The sequence below is a fragment of the Pogoniulus pusillus genome, chromosome 5, assembly GCF_015220805.1.
Source record: "Pogoniulus pusillus isolate bPogPus1 chromosome 5, bPogPus1.pri, whole genome shotgun sequence".
Lineage (NCBI taxonomy): Eukaryota > Metazoa > Chordata > Aves > Piciformes > Lybiidae > Pogoniulus > Pogoniulus pusillus.
Window position 1 is genome coordinate 26,655,538 of NC_087268.1, and position 23,706 is coordinate 26,679,243.

General features: G+C 42.1%; 1 protein-coding gene across 4 annotated transcripts in view; it reads left to right on the forward strand.

Annotated features, from left to right (window-relative positions):
• MAP4K4 (mitogen-activated protein kinase kinase kinase kinase 4) overlaps positions 1-23,706 on the forward strand; it is a 176,042-nt gene that overhangs the window by 134,151 nt on the left and 18,185 nt on the right. Inside the window, exons 13-26 of one of the 4 annotated variants that reach the window (XM_064143604.1) lie at positions 1,719-1,880; positions 3,993-4,079; positions 4,770-5,012; positions 9,293-9,454; positions 11,459-11,689; positions 12,603-12,709; positions 14,188-14,339; positions 15,017-15,114; positions 15,443-15,451; positions 16,654-16,829; positions 17,236-17,356; positions 18,521-18,712; positions 21,092-21,209; positions 21,471-21,641. In XM_064143604.1, coding sequence (XP_063999674.1) covers positions 1,719-1,880; positions 3,993-4,079; positions 4,770-5,012; positions 9,293-9,454; positions 11,459-11,689; positions 12,603-12,709; positions 14,188-14,339; positions 15,017-15,114; positions 15,443-15,451; positions 16,654-16,829; positions 17,236-17,356; positions 18,521-18,712; positions 21,092-21,209; positions 21,471-21,641 — 2,029 coding nt within the window. The remainder of the gene's footprint in view (positions 1-1,718; positions 1,881-3,992; positions 4,080-4,769; positions 5,013-9,292; positions 9,455-11,458; positions 11,690-12,602; positions 12,710-14,187; positions 14,340-15,016; positions 15,115-15,442; positions 15,452-16,653; positions 16,830-17,235; positions 17,357-18,520; positions 18,713-21,091; positions 21,210-21,470; positions 21,642-23,706) is intronic. The other 3 variants (XM_064143605.1, XM_064143606.1, XM_064143607.1) reach the window with 3 other exon arrangements.

Consider the following 23,706-nt stretch of genomic DNA (forward strand, 5'->3'; position numbering starts at 1 on the left):
TACTTAGTGCCATAGTCTAGTTGACTGGATAGGGCTGGGTGCTAGGTTGGACTGGATGATCTTGGAGGTCTCTTCCAACCTGGTTGATTCTATGATTCTATTATAGGAGGGTGGTAGTGAACCGTGGATGGTGTTGTGGGCCAATAAGGAAGGTATCATAGCTACATAGTGGGTGTATTTGAACAGTGGTTGCATCCTTCCCAAAACTGCACCTTATTAGAGACAATTAGAAAGCAGCTTTAAGTGATGCTAGTACTTTGCCATCTTTTTTTGCCCTGGTGTTTTTTTCTCCACTGTCACATCAGAGTCAATTCCAGAAGACAGTAAAGTCTGTTGAGCTTTCAGTTGCTTTGTAGTCATGCAGAAATTGCTAAGCTGAAAAATTTTATACTGTGAAGTAACATGGCATGTAGATTTGCCTTAGGTTGTTTGGTGGAGTATAACTATCAAAATGCACACCGTTTGTGAACTCAAACTGCATTTATGAACTCAAATGGAAGCCTAGTCTGACTGCTCCTGAAAGATTATGTGGTGTGCCTTGAGACTGGTAAGCCTGTGGCACCTTTGAAATTTGTGATAGTGTTTTCCTTAATCAAGTGTGAAAAGGAATAACCAATGTACTTTTTTTTTGTTTGTTTTTTTTTTTGTTTATCCTTGGTATTAAATTTGAGTGGTTTTTGTTCTTGTTTCGTTTTGTTTTAGTTTAAACTTCTGTAATTTTGTAGCATGTTAAAGAAATCTATAGTGGAAGTAAATGTAGAAAGATTCCCAACTGATAGTTGAGCAGAAGACAGCTGGGTCTTTCAACACTTAAGCAGTTGTGGGAGGCTGCCTCAGATTTTGAGGTAGGTGGAGTAGCTGGATGCTTCTGTAGAAGCTGTAGAAGTGCAGAAAGAGTTGGTCACGACTGTATGGGCATTTAAAATGTCTCAGCTGAAGTCATATGTGGTGCTTTATAGACATAAATGAGTCAGTTCATTCTTTGTGGAGCTGTTCTCCAGGTTCTTTTCAGACTCGAGCAGGCTTATCAGCACTGGTTTGTTTTTGGGTCATGCATGGAAGCTTATCTGTCTAAGTGCAAAAGCTTAGGACAGCTGTTTTTGCTCTTTCACGTATGGATGCTTTTGATGTTCTGGGAGGGGCTGAGGTGCTGTTGGTCAGCCTTCCTTCTGTCTTAAACAAAGTTTTGGGCAGTTCATTAAAATGAGCTTGGTTGTTGGCCCAACAGCACCAAATTCTTAGCAGACCATGAATTGTGTTAAGAGAGAAGCAGCTCACTAAAAGCTCAGATAGTTGTCATTGACTTTTAGCTGAATCTGTGGGGTTGATAATTCTCTTTTTGACAGCATTCAGGCGATGTGTTTCAAGTCAAGAAAATGATCACTCTGATCAAGATTTGAGTTCAGCAGTTGTTGAAAGATTGAGATTTCACTGTGAAGAGTAGCAGTGAGTTTCCACACCTCAGTTGTCAGGAATAGGGTATGTGACATGGTATGCTTGAAGAAACTAGAAAGAGTAAGTGAGGCTGCTTACAGGGATAGTTGTATACTGGCTATGAGTTAGTTTCCGGATGGAACGCTTGCATAAAATGTTTTGTCACTCAGTTGCAGAGCTTGCCAGTCCTGGTAAATCCCTCTCTTCACAGCAGAAAACAACTCCACCTCTTTCTTTGATAACAACAAAAGTAAAACTTTGTGGTTTCTCTTCACTTTTTATAGCAACAAAGGAGAGAACGGGAAGCTCGAAGGCAACAAGAGCGTGAGCAAAGACGGAGAGAGCAGGAGGAAAAAAGACGTCTGGAAGAAATGGAGAGGAGGCGTAAGGAAGAGGAAGAGAGAAGAAGAGCAGAGGAGGAAAAGAGGAGGGTAGAAAGGGAGCAGGTGAGTCCATAATATAGATATATGTACAATAGATTTGTTTATTCTAAATTCTAATTTAGTTTTTTAAAAAATTAGTAAACCTAAAGCAGCTTAGAGGCAGCCTAATGCTGATCCTTTCATCTTTCTTATCTCTGACAGCAAACACACTAACATAGATTGTAGGGCTTTATGGAAAATTCTGGCAGCCTCAATATTCCCTCAAAAAAAGAAGTCATTCTAAATTCAGCTCGTACCCCTAGGCTTGACTAAAAACCATCAAAATTGGCAAAATCATCACTGGGGCTGAAAATCATTCCTAAGCTTGTCTTGCTGGATCAGTGGTTCTTGCAGGACATGCCCCTGTTCAGAATGCCTCTCAGAGAAGGGCAGCTCTGTTGCATGTCAGTTTCTGGCACCCAGAGTTGGTCAGAGGCTCCTTGTAAACTTTGAATGTTTTTAATTTGAGGTGGAACCTTTGAGCTGCAGAGGGTTTTCCTTCCTGAAACTTCAATATGCAATCTCCCTCTCTCACTCTATTTAAAATCAGCTTTAATAATATATGCCAGTTTGGGCAGCAGGCACATCTAAAGTTGCGCCAGAGCGTGCCCTTAAATGCATTTGAAAGTACAGGTGAGAAACCTTTTAAACTGGGAAATTCAGCTGCTATATTTTGCATGAAATCTGCATGATTTTAAATCCTTTAAAGACTTTAATCATGGTAATAATCTGGGTAATAATTACTGTGCATGTACTGCAAAATACTGATCCCCATATAAAGGGCCAAAACTACTGTCCTAGAAGCTGATTGTAGATTTCCCATTAACTTCAGGAATGCTGGTTTTGGCCTAATAGACCTTAATTTTTCTTTACATACAGTAATTGTATTTGAAATCATTGATGATTGTGTTACTGGGGTATTATACTGTGTTTGTATGTATTTAAAAGATTTTTGAGTCACAAGGAGAGAAGACTAACCAATGGGAATAAATATATGGGGAAAAAATGTCTAATTACAGCACAGCAATTTGCTTTTTTTGGGGCAGACACCGGGTATTCCCCCAGCTGCTTTTTAAGCTGTTGAAATGCTAATTACGCACAGTGCCAGTAATGCCAAACGGTGAATTGATGTGGCCAAGCTGAACCACTCTGAATTATTTTATTATTTATTTGTAGAAGAAAAGGCAACACTCCCTCTCAGAATTTTCAATAACCCAAATTATGGCTCAGCCAGTGTGCGTAACAGCAGTGTAGTGTACCTCATCAGTCTGTCACAAGATCTTCTATAGCTCCCATCACTGTATCACTGATCCATTAATTTCTTACTGCATACACTGTAAATGTGTGCGTGTGCTTGTGTGTGTGCGCGCATGCACGTGTTATATACTTCCATTAATTGCATGATAGGATGTTACCAGCTTGGGTTTGGTGCTTCAGAGGTTGAGTTCTTGCAGGGGGGATCAGGTGAAGCAGTGGGTAATCCTCTCACGTTGAGGCTGCAGGTGAAGAGATGGCTAGATCACAAGAGTGAGCCAGTTTGGTCTAATATCTGTTTCCTGGTGGATGTTTGTTTGTGTCATAACCATCGCATAATTCAGCAAGGCTGGCAGTGTCTTCTCAGGAGAAGCTTCTGGTGAGGGCGGCAGGGGAGATGGCAGAGCAGGTCCCAAGTGCACTTGGCAGAGCCCCTGTTGGGGAACTTGCTCCAGGTCTGCCTACACTACGCCTGGCTTTAGCTGTTGCTAACAGTTCATCGCACCAGTGCAACAAACTAATGTTTAATACAACTTGCATGTGACTTTGTATTGGCTGTGTTGAGTCAGACTTGCTGTGTTTTAACTTTTTCCAAAACCTTTAAGTGCATTTTGCTGCTTCTTGAAACCACTTCCAAAATGCCTAAATGAGCTCTGGCCTATGCCAGCAACATTTGCAGGAGTACAAATTTCAGAACAGAAGGGGCCAAAATCTGATACTCAGAAGGCAGGGCTTCCTAAATTGTTCTGCAGGCACTAATCCATCCTGAAGTGCATTTCTCATTAAAGCTGAACTGGGGAAGTAGTGTGTGGTGTTCCACCCAGGGGGTTCTGATGCATTCCTTTTGAATAAATTTATTGCTGGGTAATTTCTATGTGACAGGAGTATATCAGGCGACAGCTAGAAGAGGAGCAGCGGCACTTGGAAATTCTACAGCAGCAGCTGCTCCAGGAGCAGGCCATGTTACTGGTAAAGCACTGTATCTGTTTTGTTCAGTAGCTATAGGATCCGTTTATCTGGCCAGTCCTAGGCTTCCCTCAGTTGGGCACAGCTGCACTGACAGTATGACAATGAAGGAGCTAGATTAAAAGGCCATTATGCTAGTGTTGTGGGCTGACAGGCACATATGAGAAGTGGTCACACTGCTTTCTGGGCACTTAGAGGAGGCTTTATGTTAAAGTGGAACAGCTCTGGTGTGATGGTCAAGTTTCTGAACAGACCTTGGCATTCAGTGAAGAACTAGAGTGCTTATGTTGCAGATCAAAAGCACACATGATATGTAAATCCACTCCAGGATACAATGGCCTAGTGTTGGTCTAAATCATTGTTTTATGAACTTTATACTGGATTTAGTATAAATAACTCTTTTTTTCTTTCCTTTAATAAAAATAAGTTTTGACATAACTCTCCAATCACTTGAAGCTTAGCTGTATACTCTGGACTTCCCAGCATGAGACACATGCCATAATACTGGTCTAAATTAGCTCTTGGTTACACTTTAACAATGAAATAAACCACAAAAAAAAACCCAAAAGCCAAAAGAAAGAAAGAAAAAGAGGCAACAACAACCAGAAAGGTGCATTTTTAATGGGATGGATAGGGGCACATCCACCATACAGTCAATGTCATGTCTTGAATTACTCACCTGTTCTCTCAAAGGAATACAGATGGCGAGAGATGGAGGAACACCGACAGGCGGAGCGACTCCAGCGCCAGTTGCAGCAGGAGCAAGCCTACCTCCTGTCGCTGCAGCATGATCACAGGCGGCAACAACAGCAGCAGCAACAACAGCAACAGCAGCAGCAGCAACAGCAGCAGCAACAGCAACAAGAAAGAAATAAGCAAAGCTATCATACTCCTGAGCCAAAATCCCACTATGAGCCTGCCGAAAGAGCGCGTGAGGTAAGAACTGGCCACTCCATTACCCCTTTTTGCTGGCATCTTTGCGACTGCAGTGCTATTCTATCATGGTTGGAGGCCAAGATGTCACTCATAAGGGGCAGGATATTTTAAAAATACTAGTTGCTGGTTTCCAAACTTGAGGGCTGCTTCTGAGTACTTCTGCTGCAGTTGTTGGAATTTTGAAGTATAAAGGGTGGAATGAAATTCTGGAAGGGTGCAGACTGAGGGGACTTGGTTTTGGAAGCATTTCGTCAGTCGTGTTTTCATAGGAAGCATAGGTGCAGTTGGCAATCAGTGTCTCTCTCAATTACTGGCACCTGGAAATTGGGACACTATTGGCAAGGGTGAACCTATGATGGATGCTCACACACAGCAGCTGTTTACACATTTGGTGCTCTAACTTGCGCTGTTTGAAATTTCCTTCTCATGAACAGAAACCTGAATTTCACTAGTTTCATTTTAGAAGTGTTAAGTATTCTCTTCTGACATCATATCCTGCTTTTATGAAACTATGGTGTTGCCTTCTGGGACTTTAGGCGCTTGCAAGTCAATCTGAAATCGATCAGAGTGCTGATTTTTTCACCGAGTGGTCCTCTGTCTTCACTGGTCCATGGGTAACACTGCGCAGCAAATAATTGCCTCTGTGGTGCATACTTGGCTCTGTTTCAGCGGTCTTAATCTTATGCTTCCCTTGAGAACTCTACTGGCCACAAACCACTAGACCAGGCAATACTGGTCAAAGCTCTTAATGGTATTCATCACCAGCATGTGGGAACTATGTAAATGTATTTTGGAACAAGAACAAAAAAATCCATGGGGCTGTTGAACATGATAAATTTTCCACCTTCATTCAGTAGGGCTTTGTTGCCTTTGAAGTATTGCTATTTGGGCTTGGTGAGCACAAACTAATTTTCTTATAAATACAGTTGTTGAAGTTCTTCATAAACCATGCTTGAGCTATCTTATCCACTCCTCTTGGTGGCTGAAGTATCTGGTACCTCTCACTCTCTCTTGGAAGAAGTTTAGACTTGTACAGTATCTGATGGTGCAGGCATAGGACCAACCTTTCTGTCTGTGTTGCACTTTCATTGCCCATCCTGGTGAAAATTCAGCACTCTTGTCCTGCCTGATGGCTGACTTTGAATGTGTGTAGTACTGTACCTACTCCTCATCTCCCGTTTTCCTTTCAGAGTTGAAAAAGAGAGAAACTCCTGAAGACTCAGAGTGTTATATTCTTTAGCAGAACCATTGACTCTAGCTATTTTTCTGTCATAGTCTTTTTCGTAGAATCACAGAATAGTAAAAGTCAGAAGGCACCTCCAGAGATCAACTCCAACCTCCCTTCCAAAGCAGGATCACCTAGGGTAGGTCACACAGGAACACACCCGGAGAGGTCATAAAAGGCGTTAGAGAAGGAGATTCCACAGCCTCTCTGGGCAGCCTTTTCCAGTGTTCCGTCATTCTTACAGTAAAGAAGTTTCTCTTCACATTGCAGTGGAACTTCCTGTGTTCTACTTTACATTTATTGAGCCTCATCTTATCACAGGACACCACTGAAAAGAGACCAGGACCTTCTTCTTGACATGCACCCTTCAGTTATATGTAAACATTAATAAGATGTCCTCTCAGTCTTCTGTTTTCCAAGCTGAACAGCTCAGGTCTCTAAACTTTTCCTCGTAAGACAGATGTTCCAATCCCTTAATCACCTTCGTTGGACACTCTTGAACTGGGGAGCCCAGAACTGCACACAGTCCTCCAGATGTGGTCTCACCAGGGCAGAGTAGAGGGGGAGAAGAACCTACATAGACCTGCTGGGCACACTTTTCTGAGGCACCCCAGGATACTATTTGCCTTCTTGGCCACAAAGGAACACTGCTGTCCCATGGGGAACTTCTTGTTCTTCTCTACGGAGGTCCTTCTCCATGGAGCTGTTTTTCAGGTTTCTTTTTGCCCAGCTCTTCAGTCTGTCCAGATCTCACTGAATGGCTACATGGCTGCCTGGTGTATCATCCAGTCCTCTCAGTTTCATGTCTTCATCAAACTTGCTTAGGATAGATGCTATCCCCTTATACAGGTTGTTCATGAAGATGTTGAATAAGACTGAACCAAATACTGACCCTTGGGGAACATCACTAATTACAGGTCTCCAGCTGGACTCTGCACTGTTGATCATGACCCTCTGAGCTCTGTTGTTTATTGTGTTCTGTTTTTCTTTTGTGGTTGATCTAACTAGAAAGAGTAAAGTGAAGGCACTGTAAAAAAGAAATAGTGTCAGTAGTCAGGTCTTCTCAGAGGTTGCCCTGCAATATTCTTTTTAAGAATGATAGAAGTGTAGCTGTAATTTTTTGCGTCTGGCAGTGAGAACAGCACCACTTTCTCTTAACAGCAGGCATTAACTCTGATGGCCTTCTCAACATAAAGTGGTGAATTGGAGTGACTGGTCCTTGCCTTGTATTTTCAGGTGTATTGCTTTCCAGAGAAAATCTCCATCTACAGAGATGCTGCCTATCAGGGTGATTAGCCAAAGTGGACTAACTTTCCTGTTCTGGCAAAGTCTAATGGTGATTTGGAGTTTGGGGTTTTGTTTTGTTTTGTTTTGTTGTTGTTTGGGGTTTTTTGTTTGGTTTTTTTTTTCCCCTACAGCAGTAGCAATGAGGATATGAGGAAAAGGACTTTTTGGCTCTGGGAAACAGAAGAGAGCTTAGAGCAAGAAATGAGCCTCGATGTAATTTTCTGGTCCAGACAGTCAGATGACTAGAACAGGGCTTGTTTCTATACAGCAGTGCGCTTACTATCTCCTTCTCAATTCTTGCCTGGTTTTAAGAACACGTAGCTCATGCAGTTTAAGTGCTTTGTGGAAGAAACCACCTATCACCTATGTCTAGAGACATGAAAGCCTGTTTCTTTCAGACAGAAGGACTTGAGGCTTTTCTTTATTCTATTCATAACAAGGAGTCTGGCCTGGGTTTTAAACTTTAAAAGATGGCTCTGAAGTTGAACATGGTGGTGAAAATGATTGTATGGTGAAGATGAGATGCTTGCCTCCATTATTGTACTTCCCAAGACATGGTGTATTTTGTGTAAAGTGGCAGAAGCTTAACTGCCTGTGCCCATAGGCAAACTGTTACTCTCCTCAAATTTTGGGAAGCAGAGGCAAGTCAGATTTGTAAAGCAGCCCAGGTGAGGAGTCCTGGAAATCTACCTCTGTCTTCTGATGTGGGCTATATGGACACTCCAGACCAGTACTGCTATGGAACTGCTGCAGTACTGGGTTTTGTGCTCCAGGCACAAGAGTTAAAGTAAATCTTGTGAGCAGAATCTCAACGAATGAAATCAACCCAAGCTGCCAGTTAGATCTTTCTTTGATGTTTTGATGAGTTTAGTCTTCCTCAGAGGCAGCTTCTCTGCCAGAAGTGCACAGTCTGTCTTGGTTCCAGCAGCAAACCATCGTAGGAAATGGAAAGGTATTTCCTTTCTGCTTGGAACCTCTCTCTATCTCTTGGCCTTCATACCTCTCATTTTGTTTGCAATGCTTTGTGGCCTTGGAAGTGGTGATGTTTCTGCATAGAAGCTAGCTTGATGCTCTTCGTGGACTGAGCAATTTCAGATAACAAGCTTTCAAAATTAGTATGTGATCACTTCTATACCTCCCTGAGAACAAGTAACAAGCTGCCAGAGCTGTTTTCTACAGCCTGCAAGATTGTGTTGGGAGGACGAGCAGTCCCACAGTTTCATACCTGAAGAGCCTCAATATTACCAGGTGTAGAAGCATATCCTGTGTCTTTCTGTATTGGTAAAGAGACAAGCAGAGTAAAGCAGATAATGAGATACTGTTGGTTGAGTAAGGTGGGTAACCACAGTAAAAGGATAGCAATGGGAAATGTACTTCTAGATTGTGAAGTTTCTGTTTTCATATATCCTTTTTGTTGTCTTTGAAGGAGCTACTGATGGATAATAACTAGTCTAGGCAGAAAGAAACCTCATAATGTCTTTCATCACACACACACACATATATATATATATATATCACTTCACATCTTACTGCCTGCTCTGTCCTCTCCTCCTAGCATGAATTTTCCATATTGGCATACTTGACACTTCAGTGTAGTTCACTGTGTGTTTAGTAGTGCTGGTGGGAAGTGGTAGGGGAAAAAGTCCTTCCAGGTCCCAAATGTATTTGCTTTCTTTATGGTAAAGGAAAGGTGGTACTCACCTTCATATTTCTACTGTCATTTGGTTTTTTAGACTCCCGGGCTTAATATCCATTTATTTTGGCTTAGGTGGAGGAGAGATTTAGAAAAACTAATCAAGGGTCCCCTGAAGCACAGTCTAAACAGATGGGCAAAGTGTTGGAGCCACCAGTGCCTTCAAGATCAGAGTCCTTTTCCAATGGAAACTCGGAACCTGCTCAGCCTGCCCTGCAGAGGCCGATGGAGCCCCAAGTAAGTGCCCAGAAAAATGGTGGTGAGCCTCGAGGAAATGCAAAAGTCCTAACGTGTTTTCTTCAGATTTGCAGATCTTAGCACTTGGAAGGTCTTATATAAAGACTGTTGCACAGAGCAGCTTAGTCAGTAGATCTGCTCTTTTTTTCTATTTTTTTGGATTTGGGACTTTTTGTTGTGTTTTGAGTTGTTTGGGTTTTTGAGTAATAGAGCTAGATTGGAACTGTTGCATTCTGTTATTATCTATGCAATAGTGAAATGGTAGGCTAAACATTGGTGACAGTTGTGGTATCCTTTTACAATTCTGAATTTGATTGGTATAAGATACTGCCAAAAAGGATGCTCAGGAAAGAAATGAGCTTGCTTGGGTCTTTTAATTATTGCACAAAAAGCTAACTAAACATGTGGGTTTTAATAGCATGGGCACTGCTTCAAAGAGATTTTCAAAACATGACTAAGAAAAGGAAGTTTGTTTTCAGTAGGCCTGCAGTTGATAAACAGAGCTCTACACCACCTCTGAAAGAAACAAAAATCACTGAGCTGCATAGCTGCCACCATTCTGTTGTTTTCTAATGAAGAGCCTCTAGATCTTGGTATCTATATGTTCTATGAATTACAGCATGAATTTAAAAAGTAACTTTTGTCTAAAATTTAGACATAGCTCTCAAATTTTAAGCAATTTAGATAGACTAAATTGAACGTTGTAGTTTTACATTCAGTTCATCTGTTTCCATGCAGAATTTTCTTCTCTCAAATTAAGTCCAGTGATGACAGTGCATGCTGAAACTATACTTGATTGTGACTATGTATTGCCGCTCTTTTGGGCATCAGGAGAATTTGAACAGATGAGAGAGTGGGAGAAATCAGGATGGAATTTCATCTCTTACTCATTAATTCCTGGCTTTTGTTCAAACCTCTGTGACTATTACAAAATACTGGACTTGTATCTTCATGCTCTCTGTGCCAGTTACTTTTAAAGTCTGGGTTTTCCACTCCTATTAGGGATAATCAGGCTCTTCAACAGCTGTGTGTATAAAAATTTAGGAAATAATAGTGGCATAAAACCAAATACAACCAGTCTACTGAAACTGGGACTGGAAGCTAAGTTTTGCTTAATTTTTAGCACGAAAACAGCCAGTTCCTCAGATGTGACCTTTCCTTCGCCTTAGCTTCAGAAATGAAATCTGAAAGACAGAGTTATGTGCAAGGAGGGAATAGGCTGAAGGGTCAGTGTGGATTTCAGTAGAAATCCCAAAGGAGTTTTAACTGTGGAGTCCTTGTTGTGCCTTCTTAGTGTGTGTAATTGAATATGTGTTTGTGTACATGTGTGCTTGGTTTGTGCCTAAGTATGAATATATGTACAGTGTATGGTACATATATGGTGTAAGTATAATATGCATTGTACATATCTATACTATAGACAATATATATTATGGCTTTTTAGTATATATATATATTGCAATGACTGTAAAGGAATAAAGGCTTATTATGGTCTTGCTCTAAAAGTTTGGAACTGTATCTAGTTCCTGAATTTATCAGGTAATGTCAATGTCTGTTGGTTGGCACATTTTACAGCATTCTTTAGTGCTGTACTTTTCAATTGGCTATGTTCTTCAAATTTCCCAGCCCACCAGTGCTGCCATGAGACCTGACCAATGCCCACTGAAGACGGGGTAGTGGAGGGTAACTTTTGTCTTGAGTGGTCTTTGGACTCAGGCTCACAGTGCAGATATTAGGTTTCCTTTTGTTCTGGGCACCAGTATGTGTGTATACCAGTATATGTAGAGAGTGCATCTCACCAAAAAAGTGCATATGTGCTGTATTTTAAGTCTGTTACGTTCTTCGGGTGCTTGCCTTGCTTTTAAATGCATTGACTCCACCCCACGCTTACCTAATGCCATAACCAATTTGTCTTTGCCCACCCCACCTGCCTTTATTCTGTGTTAATTGGAAAGCCAGTTATGCTGAGCGCATTGAATGTTTTATGTTCTGTTTTCTTGTAAGGTACAGTGGTCCCATCTGGCATCTCTCAAGAACAATGTTTCCCCTGTCTCGCGATCCCATTCCTTCAGTGACCCTTCTCCCAAATTTGCTCATCACCATCTTCGTTCCCAGGACCCATATCCACCTTCACGCAGTGAAGTGCTAAATCAGAGTTCTGACTCTAAGTCGGAGGTACCTGACCCCACCCAAAAGGCTTGGGCTAGATCAGACAGTGACGAGGTGCCTCCAAGGGTAAGGAGTAGAAAGACAGATGTGTGCTTTTTTTTTTGTCTTTTTTGAGGATGTGATACTGTGGGCACTGGGAAGACTGTACCCTTGTGCCAACGCTGGTAACAGTATTATGGAAGGCAGATGATAATGTAGGTGTTATTCAATCAGTGGGTTAGTGATAATCAACCTTAAGCACAATATTGAAGCTTCATATAAAATTGGCAATTATTTATAGAATGCATCTATTTCAGAGACACAATTTGTTATGCAAAGCTAACAAATCATTACCATATTCAGGAAAGAATTTAAAATATCCCTGAGGTTATTGCTCAGAGTTTAATTTTCCTCTTCATCTGTTAGCAACCCAAACTATGAATCACACACGTATTTAAAATTGAGATGGAACTGAACAAAAAGGAAACATTCAATATATTTCCTCCTTCTTTGCTCCTCCCCCCTCCCATCCACTGGGATTTGCTTCTGAGTATATTCTTGCTCTCCCACCAGTCTTTGCCTTCTGCTGATCCATTCCCAGGCATTTGTTTGGTTCCCCTGAGCTTATTCTCCTAATTCTCATGCTGTTTCAGCAAACTGCTTTGTGCCTCCCCTGCTTCAGTCAAAGTGCCATATTCTTTTTAAATGTTTCAGTAGCTGGAGGGTGTCAGGGCGTGTATCTGTTCGTCTGGTAACTACTAAACAGTACTCGATGTTGTTAAGACTGAACTTTGAGTTCCCTTAAAAATCTGAACAGCATCCCACTTGAGGCTCTTGGGTTTGTGGAGGTTTGTTTATTGCTTTTGGTCATTGGTGCTAGCTTGGATTTAGAATTATGTGCTTTTAAAATTGTAAGAATGTGTTCTATATCAGAAGAGGTTTATTATTCTTCTGAACTCTCTCTACTTCATGGTTTTAACACAAGCTTTTCTCTCCCAAGGTACCTGTGAGAACAACGTCTCGATCACCAGTCCTGTCCCGCCGTGATTCTCCACTGCAGGGCAGTGGGCAGCAAAATAACCAAGCAGGTCAAAGAAACTCTACGAGGTTTGTAAGCCTGTCCTTGCCTTTCTGTAACTGAAAGCAGAAGCCCCTTGGGAAGCCAGGCATTTATAGAAAGCTTCTGGCGTTGGATGCTGGACTTGAAAGGGAAGTGAACTTGAATTCCTTTTCAGTAATGGTGAATGTTAATTTCCCTGGCGTAGCATGTGTGCTAACAATGCTGGCAAAATTTCTGTGAGTTGCCTGCACTGTAACTTTAACAACAATTTCAAAATATCCTTAAGATTTCTGAAAAAACGTGGCCATTCATGTCTTTTGGTGCAACAGATCATCTCAGTCGTATTGTGGGGATTACTGGCAGCAGAAGTGTTTGTAACATCTAAAGTGAAGGTATCTCAGGAACTTTCTGGCCCGTAAGCCAGAACTAGACTTTAAGAGATGGAGAAGCATCCCTGGGCTGTGACAAAAAGCATTTGAGGTCAAGAAGAGGGAGGAGGAGCTCCAGAGCTCAGTAGAGCAGCATTTACAGACCAGCCTGGGACTGGCTCACTGGAAAAGGGTGGGGGGCATTCTGAGAGGGATAGGCAGCGATGTCTTTTTGGCTTGTGCTTGTGTGGCCAGGGTACTTCTGAGCCAATTTCAAACCTGCTGCATGCAGGCTGCGAGAACTTTGCACTTTAAGTTCAATACATCAATACTGCAGACAGCCAGTTCCAAATAAAAAGAATAGCTTGCACCCACCTAAACTTTGGTTTATATTTACCATCCTAAATAAAGTATAATGGGGAGTGGTTAGTAGGTTGAGAAAGGTTCTTCTACCCCTCTGCTCTGCCCTGGTGAGGAGGCTGCATCTGGAATATTGTGTCCAATTCTGTGCTCCTCAGTTCAAAAAAGACAGGGAACTGCTTGAGTCCAGCACAGAGCCACAAAGATCATTAGGGGAATAGAACATTTTCCATATGAGGAAGGGCTGAGGCACCAGGGGCTCTTCAGCTTGGAGAAGAGCAGACTGAGGGTGACCTCATTAGTGTTTATAAATATGTAAAGGATGTGTGTCAGGAGGACAGAGCCAGGCTCTTCTCAGAGATGCCCAGTGATAGGACAAGGGGATAATGGGTGCAAGCTGGAGCATAGGATGTTCCATGTGAACATAAGGAAACACTTTCTCACTGTGAGAGTGACAAAACACTGCAATAGGCTGCCCAGAGAGATTGTGGAGTCTTCTTCACTGGAGACGTTCACAACTCACCTGGACACATACTACTCTAGGTGATCCTGCCCTGGCAGCATAGACTAGATAATTTTTCAAGGTCCATTCTAACCCCTGATGCTCTGTGATTCTGTGATTTCAAACGGAGCCACTGCCTTGAGTGTGAAGCATCACTGATGTCCTCAGCTCAGTATTAAGTGGTGTTTCAGATGATTTACAAGCTAAACACTAAGGAAGAGTGATATTTGAGTTTAGCAATGGGAACATGATGCTGAAGTGTCTGACAAAGTCTTTCTTCCCTCCCCTGATACAGCAATATAGAGCCTCGTCTACTGTGGGAAAGGGTGGAGAAACTTGTACCAAGGCCAGGCAGTGGCAGTTCTTCAGGTTCAAGCAACTCTGGCTCACAGCCTGGCTCCCATCCCGGCTCTCAGAGTGGGTCTGGAGAGCGGTTCCGGATGAGATGTAAGCCCTTCCCCCATCCTTCATACTGTTGCATTTCTGAATTTGCTAAGTTGTGGAATGCTCAATTACGATGATAACTGTCACTGGGAAAGACCTTTGAGCATGAAGTATCAAAGATGAGTTGGCTTCTAGCTCCTCCCATGGCTTTATCTCCTTGAATGGGAGGGATGGTAGGCACAGAAGTTGATGAGGTGTTTTGCAGATCTGTTTTTTCACATCCAGTCACTGCAGCATTTTAATATGTGCAAACAGCACAGTTTCTTTGCTTTCATAACTCCCAGTCTCACGTAAGGACACACTTTGATGCTCTTTGCTCATCACCTTAGTGGTTGTTGATGCTGTTCAGATAGGTCTTTTGGGCTATGTTGAATGCTGCTGCAGGTGTTCAGCTGGTGACTGCACAGGACTTAGCCTTTTTGATTTGGAGCTGTGTGATAGTTTACTTTGGCTTCAGTCGTAGGTCAGCTGCACCTATACAGCTCATTATGGTTTTTTTTATAGTCTTTTGGGAGTGATATAACAGTGAGCCAGTGAAACTTAGATCTTACTATAAGATACCCTCTGATAGCCCTTCTCACCTTTTTTCCGCACTGCAAAGTGAAGTAAGAAAATGTGGTTTAGCTCCCTGCTTAAACTGGTTTTTGACTCTGTTCTTTTCTGGGTCTTGACACATGCAGCATCATCCAAATCAGAGGGTTCACCATCTCAGCGTCATGAAAGTGCACCTAAAAAGCCTGAAGAGAAGAAGGAAGTCTTCAGACCTATCAAGCCTGCTGTAAGTTGCATCCACTTTCCCATCTCCCTGTCTTTTAGTTAGGCCTAAAGTGCTATGCGAGCTTCCATTGATGAGGCCATTGGGACGTAACTTCAGCTTGAGTGGTAGCTTGTACCTCTGGGGCTTGCAGCACGTTCTGGGCTCTACACACAGCACAGTACTTTAAACATTAGAATTTGCTCTATTTCTGGAATTGATTTCTGCCTTCTGGTCTTCTTCCTTCCTAACCTTTGCTTCTCTCTCTTTCAATCCTGTGTTTCCTTCCTGGGGCTGGACCAATGATCATGCATTTGCCCTGAATGTGCCAATGCTGGGCTGAATGGTGCAGGGAGAAGTGGTAAGACCTTAATTTTTTGCTATTTTCTGTGAAAGATTTCTGATGTTTTCTTCATTTGGCTCCGGTTACAGTTGCTTACATCTCTATGTCCAGTTGTATCTGGGGGATCACAATGGATTTTCACAGTACCTACAACTTTACTCAATACTTTTTTCTTCTCTTGGTGTTTTGATACTGCACCAGCATCAAAATCTGTCAGTTAAAGCTGCATTCTTAAAGAAAGAGGTTGATCTATCACTTCTTATAGCATAATTTGTGAAGTATTTGTCATAAACTGGATTCAGCTGAATAAAGCAGAGCAACACAATTAATTGAGAGCAAATTGCACTGACTGCAAACCTGATTTGTCAGTACTCCAAGCTGTGGACAAAAGCAGCAGCTTACGCCCTTTTACTATTTGATGGTTGTGTGTGACTGAGGTGATGCTAATGAATTTGACTTCTCAGCTGAGCTCTTTAGTGTGGATCCATGCAACTGGAAATGGATAAAACATTTCTGTAGCTATACCTTGGGTGGCTCAGTAACTCTTATAATCTCTCCGCTGCCTTGCTGCCTGGATTTCTTGTGGGGGATGCTATTAATCTTCAGAGTTGAGGAAAATGAACTGTGACAGTCAACCACTGTATGAGACTGAGTCCAAGTGCTTGTGTATGGCATTCAGATGGTATAATAGGATAAAGTAATGTCTCTTCTCCTGAGCAACCAGCAAGAGAACAAGGGGACACAGTCTCAAGTTGTGCCGGGGGAGGTATAGGCTGGATGTTAGGAGGAAGTTCTTGCCAGAAAGTGATTTGCCATTGTAATGGACTGCCCAGGGAGGTGGGAGAGTTGCCATCCCTGTATTCAAGAAAAGACTGGGTGAGGCACTGAGTGCCATGGTCTGGTTGATTGAATAGGGCTGGGTGCTAGGTTGGATTGGATGATGTTGGAGGTCTCTTCAAACCTGGTTGATTCTATGATTCTATAATCAGGATAGTTTGTAATCAGAATACGTACAGTTCTCTATAATATGGCAAGGCCTCCTTAGGTTGACTCTTCAGATAACTATCAGGAATGCATAAGTCAAAGGAAGCAGTACTGCTGGAGCTATAAAAATGCCGCAGTGGACAAGTGGGCAAACTTGGGCACTAAACCAGTCAGTTTATCTTAGCAGCTCTTCTCTCTTCCTTGCAACATCACTTCTTTCCTCCCTCTCCCATCAGGATTTAACTGCATTGGCAAAGGAGTTGCGAGCAGTAGAGGATGTGCGACCTCCACATAAAGTCACAGATTATTCGTCTTCAAGTGAGGAGTCAGGGACAACGGATGAGGAAGATGATGATATGGAGCAAGAAGGAGCAGATGAGTCTACTTCTGGACCAGATGATGTCCGAGCAGTGTTAGTTCTTCTAAGAGTGTTTTGCTTTTTTTTACCCTGTTAGAGACTCAAAGGAAAGGAGCATTGGGTGTTTTGGCTTGTAGGTTGGTTCTTTCAACTTACAACAATCTGTGAGAAGACAGCAGCCCCTGTGTGTCCACATTTTAAAACACTGAGGGCAATCTTTTTAAAAAGTAGTCTCGCTAGAAATGGTGTCCTTCTTCCCTCATTTGTTATAAACCAAGAAGTGGCATTTAACAGACTCCTGACTTTTGTTTTAGGAGAGAAGATTTTCTAGGCAGGTTATGTAAATATTCCACTCTGGTCACAATATAAATTAATTTTGCACGTGCTTTTGTTCAGGGCAGCAAAATCTAGGGTGCAAATGCTGTTCTCTCACTCCAGTTATTTCTTGCCTGGCAAATAGGTCAACACTGAACTTGAGCAATGGTGAAACAGAGTCGGTGAAAACCATGATTGTCCATGATGATGTGGAGAGTGAACCTGCCTTGACTCCTTCTAAGGAGGGCACCTTAATTGTCAGACAGGTATTGCTTTTCCTTCCCTGTGCAGTGCTGCACCTTTTCTGTGCTCATTAACCCACTCGCTCATTCACCCATGCTGTTTCTACATTATATTTGTTGTTTGTATTATCAAGACACAGCTATAGTGAATTTCAGATGAGCAAGATGTTTGATGCATGCAAAGAGGAGAGTAGCCCTTCACCCCTTGCTTCTGTTTTGCATGCTTTCCAGTGACACCCATGACAGCACCATGCAGAGTACCTGGAAGTCTGTAAGAGAGAAGGGCAGGAAAGCTGCAGTTGTGTGGAGCAAGTACTTGGAGCAAGAATTTAGCTTAGGTTTACCACCATAGAACCAAACGCAGCTCTCAGGAGTGGGACTGGAGGGAGGCTGGGGGGAAGCATTCAAAGCTTTTCTTAAATTGTTGTGAACCTGTAGTTGAGGGCATACAGACCACACAGATAATACACACACACATGTACATACAAATTCACATAAGCCTTAGTGTGGGGGAATGGAGAAGCGAAACAAAACAGGTGACGAGGCAGAGAATATGGACAGAGCTAGAGTGCTGTGTTGCCTTTGATTCTGAAAATATTGCTTTCTTGTGCCTCTGAAAGATAATGATGCCCTGCTTTGAAATGAGCTCTTGTGTTAATGAGCGTGCTAGCTTAGAGGAGTTTCCTTGGTAATCACATTTCTGAATTTCACAACCGAATGCCAGTTTCTTAATTGAGCCCTATGGTTTGAAAATGAAAAATTTTATGCTTATTGTTTTAAGTAGTTAGTTGGAGGCATTTGCCAGCCATTCCAGGCTTGTATCTGTATGTTTTTAAACAAAACAATAGGGTAAGAAATCCTCCCCCAGCCCCCAAAAATGTGCTTGTCCATGTTGTGATGGAAGACTTAATGGCACAGTTACCATTCTGTTAATTGGTGGAACTGGCTGTACGAGTCAACCACGCAAACTTTTGCATCCTGAAAGAGGTGAGAATTCTGGTAGCTCTGCCCTCTTCCCCTTTCCATCCATGCATCAAGGCATGGATTCTTAGCTTATTTTTAAAAAACATAGAAACAAATAAATGTTAAAAGGTAGGAAGGGAGTGAGAGGGAGAGGAGAGAAGTTGTTAGAGATTTAGAACTTTAAGCAGCACTTGAGCAAGACAAGTGTGCCTGTTTTTTCTGCAGAGTACAGTTGACAAAAAGCGTGCCAGCCATCATGAGAGCAATGGCTTTGCCGGTCGCATTCACCTCTTGCCAGATCTCTTACAGCAAAGCCATTCCTCCTCCACTTCCTCCACCTCCTCCTCCCCATCCTCCAGCCAGCCGACACCCACCATGTCCCCACAGACACCCCAGGACAAGCTAACTACTAATGAGGTATGTCTTACACCACAGCTGGCTGCTTTTGTAGGGTGATAGCAGCATTGCCTAGTAGCTAGTTTGCAAAGGAACTCCAGCCAATCTCCCCTGCTTATTTTTTCTGTCACCTTTGTTCCCATTCCCCAAATAACACATTTCAGTTCTGTGCGAGAAGCCCTTACTTAACTCTAGAGCAGCCCCATGCCAAACTTGCCAGTTTACTATTTTTGCTTCCTCTTAGTGAATCATTAATTGCATGGCATTCGTTTTAAACTAAACTTGATTACTGCATTTTCAAGCCAATACTCTTTTTTAAGATCTCTTTTATTCTGGGAGCAGGCTACTTGTAAGCAGTGTGCCACTTAAAATTAGTGGTTACTTCTGGCTTTGTCAGTAAAGGCTGGGCTAGTAACTCTGCACCTGCGAGGAGCTGCTTGTGGAAATTCACCCTTTGGGAGAGGAAGTGGCTGTGGAGGGATTTTGCTCTTTGAAGCTTGCAACATGAGCTGGGTGAACAAATCAGATGTTGCCCAGGAGGACTGTAAAAGCCTAGGGTATTGCTGTTTTGGAACTGGGGGGAAATATTTGGGTTTTTTCTCCAGTTATAAGTATGCTCCGAAAAGCACCTATGTAAAAACGAATCTTCTCCACCAGCACTGGCTGTGTCCAGGTGGAAAAGCAAGACTTTGCTGCAGGGGAAGCTCTCTCTTGATGTCCTGGGCTGATCCCAGCGTGGTGGTGGGCAAGCCCAATCTTTCATGTGTGTGTAACCCTTAGCAGCTGAGGAGATGCACACATGTGAACAAAGGGTGTCATTTGCCCTCTGCGAACCCTAGCAGTAAGTGAGCAGTGCATCATGGTGGCTTTATTCCCAGTTGAGTGGCCAGCTTGGCTTTTGGGGAGAGCTTTTTTCTGTATGAAAGCAGGCGTGGTAAAGGGGGGAGCAAAACTTGATGAAAACAAGCTGCTGCTTCTTAGGGCAGAGCCATTCTGGCATGTAGGCTTACAAGTGCTGTGGTGAGGAGAGGTTGCAGTGAGCTGGGTAGGCTGATGGCAGTGTACATGTTCACCACAGGATCAGAAGTGCCTCTGAACCACGTAGCAGGAGGGCGGGCGGGAGGGTTTCCTCCTGGAAATTTGATTAGCATAATACTTACTTTTCAGCCATGCTTCGTTGATCTTTGATCTTTCTAAAAGTGCATACTTGTAGGTTATTAAGATCAGTTGATTGATCCAGAGATATGCTTGCTCATTACTTTGATCTAAGCAATAAATAAGCAGGATTCAGTTAACTCAGCTTGGGACGTGGGGACTATGGCAGGAGCTGGTGGTAGAGGAGCCTTTCAGTATTGACTTGTACAAGGAACTGATACACTTTGCTATTTTTTCTGCAGACAGCATAGGCTTAGAAAGATCAGAGATTGAAGATTAGTTGATAATGAGGAAGAGTCTCTAACTGCATTTGCTTAAAGCTGAGCAAAACCTCAGTATTGCTTGGTGTATAACCTACCCACATGCACACCCTTATGTTATATAATTTTTGTCCTTTCACTTGTCCCATTCTGCTTCGGTATGCAATGTTGTCACTCTAATACTAAACTGGCAAGGGTTTTTAAGTTGTTCCATTTCCACTTTTAACAGTTCATTCTGTCTTCTTCCTTTTTTGATGTTTTGTTTTTGTTTTTCTCATGTTTAGACCACGTAGCTTGGCAAGCACCAGCGATTTTATTCACTACACATTCATAGCTTCATATCACCGTTTGCTCCACCTTCCACACTAATGAGCTCCTTTGTTCAATACAGGTTTAATGTGTTACTTTGTCAAATAAAGGTGGAAGAACCTGCTGCAGCTTTCTGGCAAGAGGCTCAGGTTAAACGAAATAGGGAAAATGAACAGTAGTAGACACTGAAACGTGATCCATTGTAGAAGTGAGCGCTTGATCACAGATGGTTCTGAATTTGTTGCACAAGCCAAGAGATCAAGATCCATAATTTATTAAACTAGCTCACTTTAGGACATGCATCATAAATTCAGAAGTTGTAGGTAGTGGGCAGCTTGTAGAGAAGGGAGTATACATACATACATTCAAGCAGGTTTGGTTGGTTTTTTTTTTAAAGAGACATTCCCTTTCTTTGTGGCCAGTCCTAAAAGTCTTGCTAGTAGCTGAGGTGACAGGGATTACAGTTTAGCTGATTAGATTTTGCTGCAGCACGTGCAGTGTGTGTATATATCTAGTTTAGGTATGGTGCCTGTAGTGCGTTGTTTATCTAGAAAGGAAATATACAAGCTCAGGGAAGCTTTATAGCATAATTCCGTAGTGACTTTAAAATGTTGGTTGTTGTTATCCGTGCTTTTTATTGTCATTAATATTAATAAAGTTGAAATTTACATTGCAGACTCAGTCCGCTAGTAACACACTCCAGAAACACAAATCTTCCTCCTCCTTTACACCTTTTATAGACCCCAGATTACTACAGATTTCTCCATCTAGTGGGACAACTGTGACTTCTGTGGGTAAGTTGCTGAAGATGGCAATTGAAAAAGGCTTCAGTGGCTCTTTAAAATACTTATGAATGTTACCATCATGCTTTTCATTTGATTTGCAATGGATTGCATAGTTTATTTCTTTTTCCATTTACATTTCTTACAAATAGAGAGACTTGCTCAATATTCTCAGTTATTGGTTTGGCTTGTATGGTGTAAAGAATATATGGCCAGAATTTGGCACTTGAGGGATATTACATGCCTTTTATTTTTTTCCCTATTTTTTTTCAGTAGGATTTTCTAGCGAAGCAATGAGATCAGAGGCAATAAGACAAGACCCTACACGGAAAGGATCAGTTGTTAATGTGAATCCCACAAATACGCGGCCACAGAGCGATACCCCAGAGATCCGCAAATACAAGAAGAGATTCAATTCTGAGATACTGTGTGCTGCCTTATGGGGTAATGCAAACCTCTTCCTCCCTTGCCTCCTGCACTTTGGAGGTGCAGACATGCTAATATGAGGTTAACGGTCTTCAAGAATGTACCTCTGAAATCTTAGCTATTTCTGGATAAATGGCTTAATTTGCTTAAGCATAAAGGAAGCTAAACCTTATCAAGAAGGTTTTTTTATCCAGCTATTTGCATCTTATCATTGCAAGAGCTGATTATTGTTATTGTTGTTACTATTCTTTTTACAGTATGTTGCTTCTGCTTTGGTATTATTTCCCACTGCCGTATCTGTGCTTCTGATGGCACAGTTCATACTTCACTCAGCCAATCAGAATGCCCTTTTCATCTCTCCAACTCCTGCTAGTACATCTGTTGCAGTTTTTGGGATCTTGCAGTCATCTTTGCATTGTGTATCTGGTGCACACACGGGGTATTTCTTCTGAAAAACAATTGCTTTCTTGAGCCTCTTGCTAATGTATTGACACAGAGCTTAAGTTGTGTTTTGTAAGATGATTTTCCACCTCAGTCATCAGTTTATGTAGGAAGGAAGAGGGAAAAAGAGAAGGGTAGGAGTGACATTTCCAGTATGAGACTGTGGCTTGCTTTTGTTAAGAGTGGTTAGTCCAGACCAGAGACTGGGTATGGGATGTCATCTGACAAAGTGCATCTGACCTTCTTGTCACAAGGGATAACTAGTGTTGCTGTCAGTCAGTCCTACACTGTTGAAAGCCTTGGAGAAGTACTTGTAGAATCATTGCTGCAACAGCCAGCAAAAGCTTTTCTCTGCTGTGTCCTTTCTTGGCCAGATTTGATAGAGCCACCTGAATTATTTTATTATCTAGATGTTAACAGATGATGCTTGTGTACATTAAGTACTTACTTAGTGTCCCTAAACTTAGCAGACTTTACGTGCACAGACATGTCATTTAAAAAAAACTCTGAAGGGGATTGTTACACAATTACTGTGTGACTCAGGGAAATGGCTAGGTAACACAGTGCACTTGTCAAAATTTTAACAGCTCTTTCCAAGGTTTAATTATCTTTTGGGGTTATTTCCAGCATTTCTTGTTGCTCAGAACTGCACCGTTGTCAATTAAGTAGCTCTCCCAGCACCTTCTTTGCCTATCTGCTGCTTTCTTTATTTCCAGAGTTTACCAGTAGGAGTTTTTTACCCCAGTGCTATTTCTGCATGTATTCATATGAGTATTTTTTTCTGATAGAAGGAGACTTATGCAAATGTAAACTTTCAGCCTGTGAGAGGGCGAAGGCAGAAAGAAATCGTATGTGATCAGTAAAGATGACTCAATTTTTCTGATCTGACTTGTTTTGCCAGTAGCAGTTTCTGTTACTGGTTTTATAGGTCTTTGATTTATGTATCTGACTGTTATGGTGATTTGAAGTATAGGTGTAAAATCTTAGATGTGTTTTACAGCTGTAACAAAGAACTTCCTTGTTGAACATCTGAGGCCAAGCTGATGGTGATGCAAGCTGTTACACATGCTTGTTTCTTGATAAGGTTTAGCTTCCTTTACGCTTAAGCAAACTAAGCCATTTTGTTGTGGTGTTTCTTATTCAGAAAGAGAGAGGCTCGCTTTGCTTTGCCTTTACTGATGGTAATGCCATAGTATCTAACAGGTTGCTGACTGCATGAAGTCTGTGATGCTGCTTCTTCTGGCTCTGATTACTGAAACTCAATAACACGGATCTAGTAAGAGAGAACTTGTTTTTCATTCAAGAAGCATTTTCATTTGTTGGACAAAACAGCACTGCTTAATTGTAGGATGGAGTTAAAAGAGCTCTGATGGCTGTGAATAAAGACAGAGCATTGTGAAATAGAGACACTGCTTGCCACCAGCATAGTACCTCATTATTTTGTTCTCAGAATGCTTATAGCAAAGGGAAGCTGTCAGGGACAAACGTGTGTGAACCTGAAACAGAAAGAACTGGACAGAAAGACAGCAGAAAAAGAGATGAGGAGAGAGTGATTGAGCCCTGATGACCAGACTGGGGAAGGGACTCAGGGTGAGCATGTTGCACATGGTCTGCAATCCATGCTGGAAAAAAAGTCCAAAAA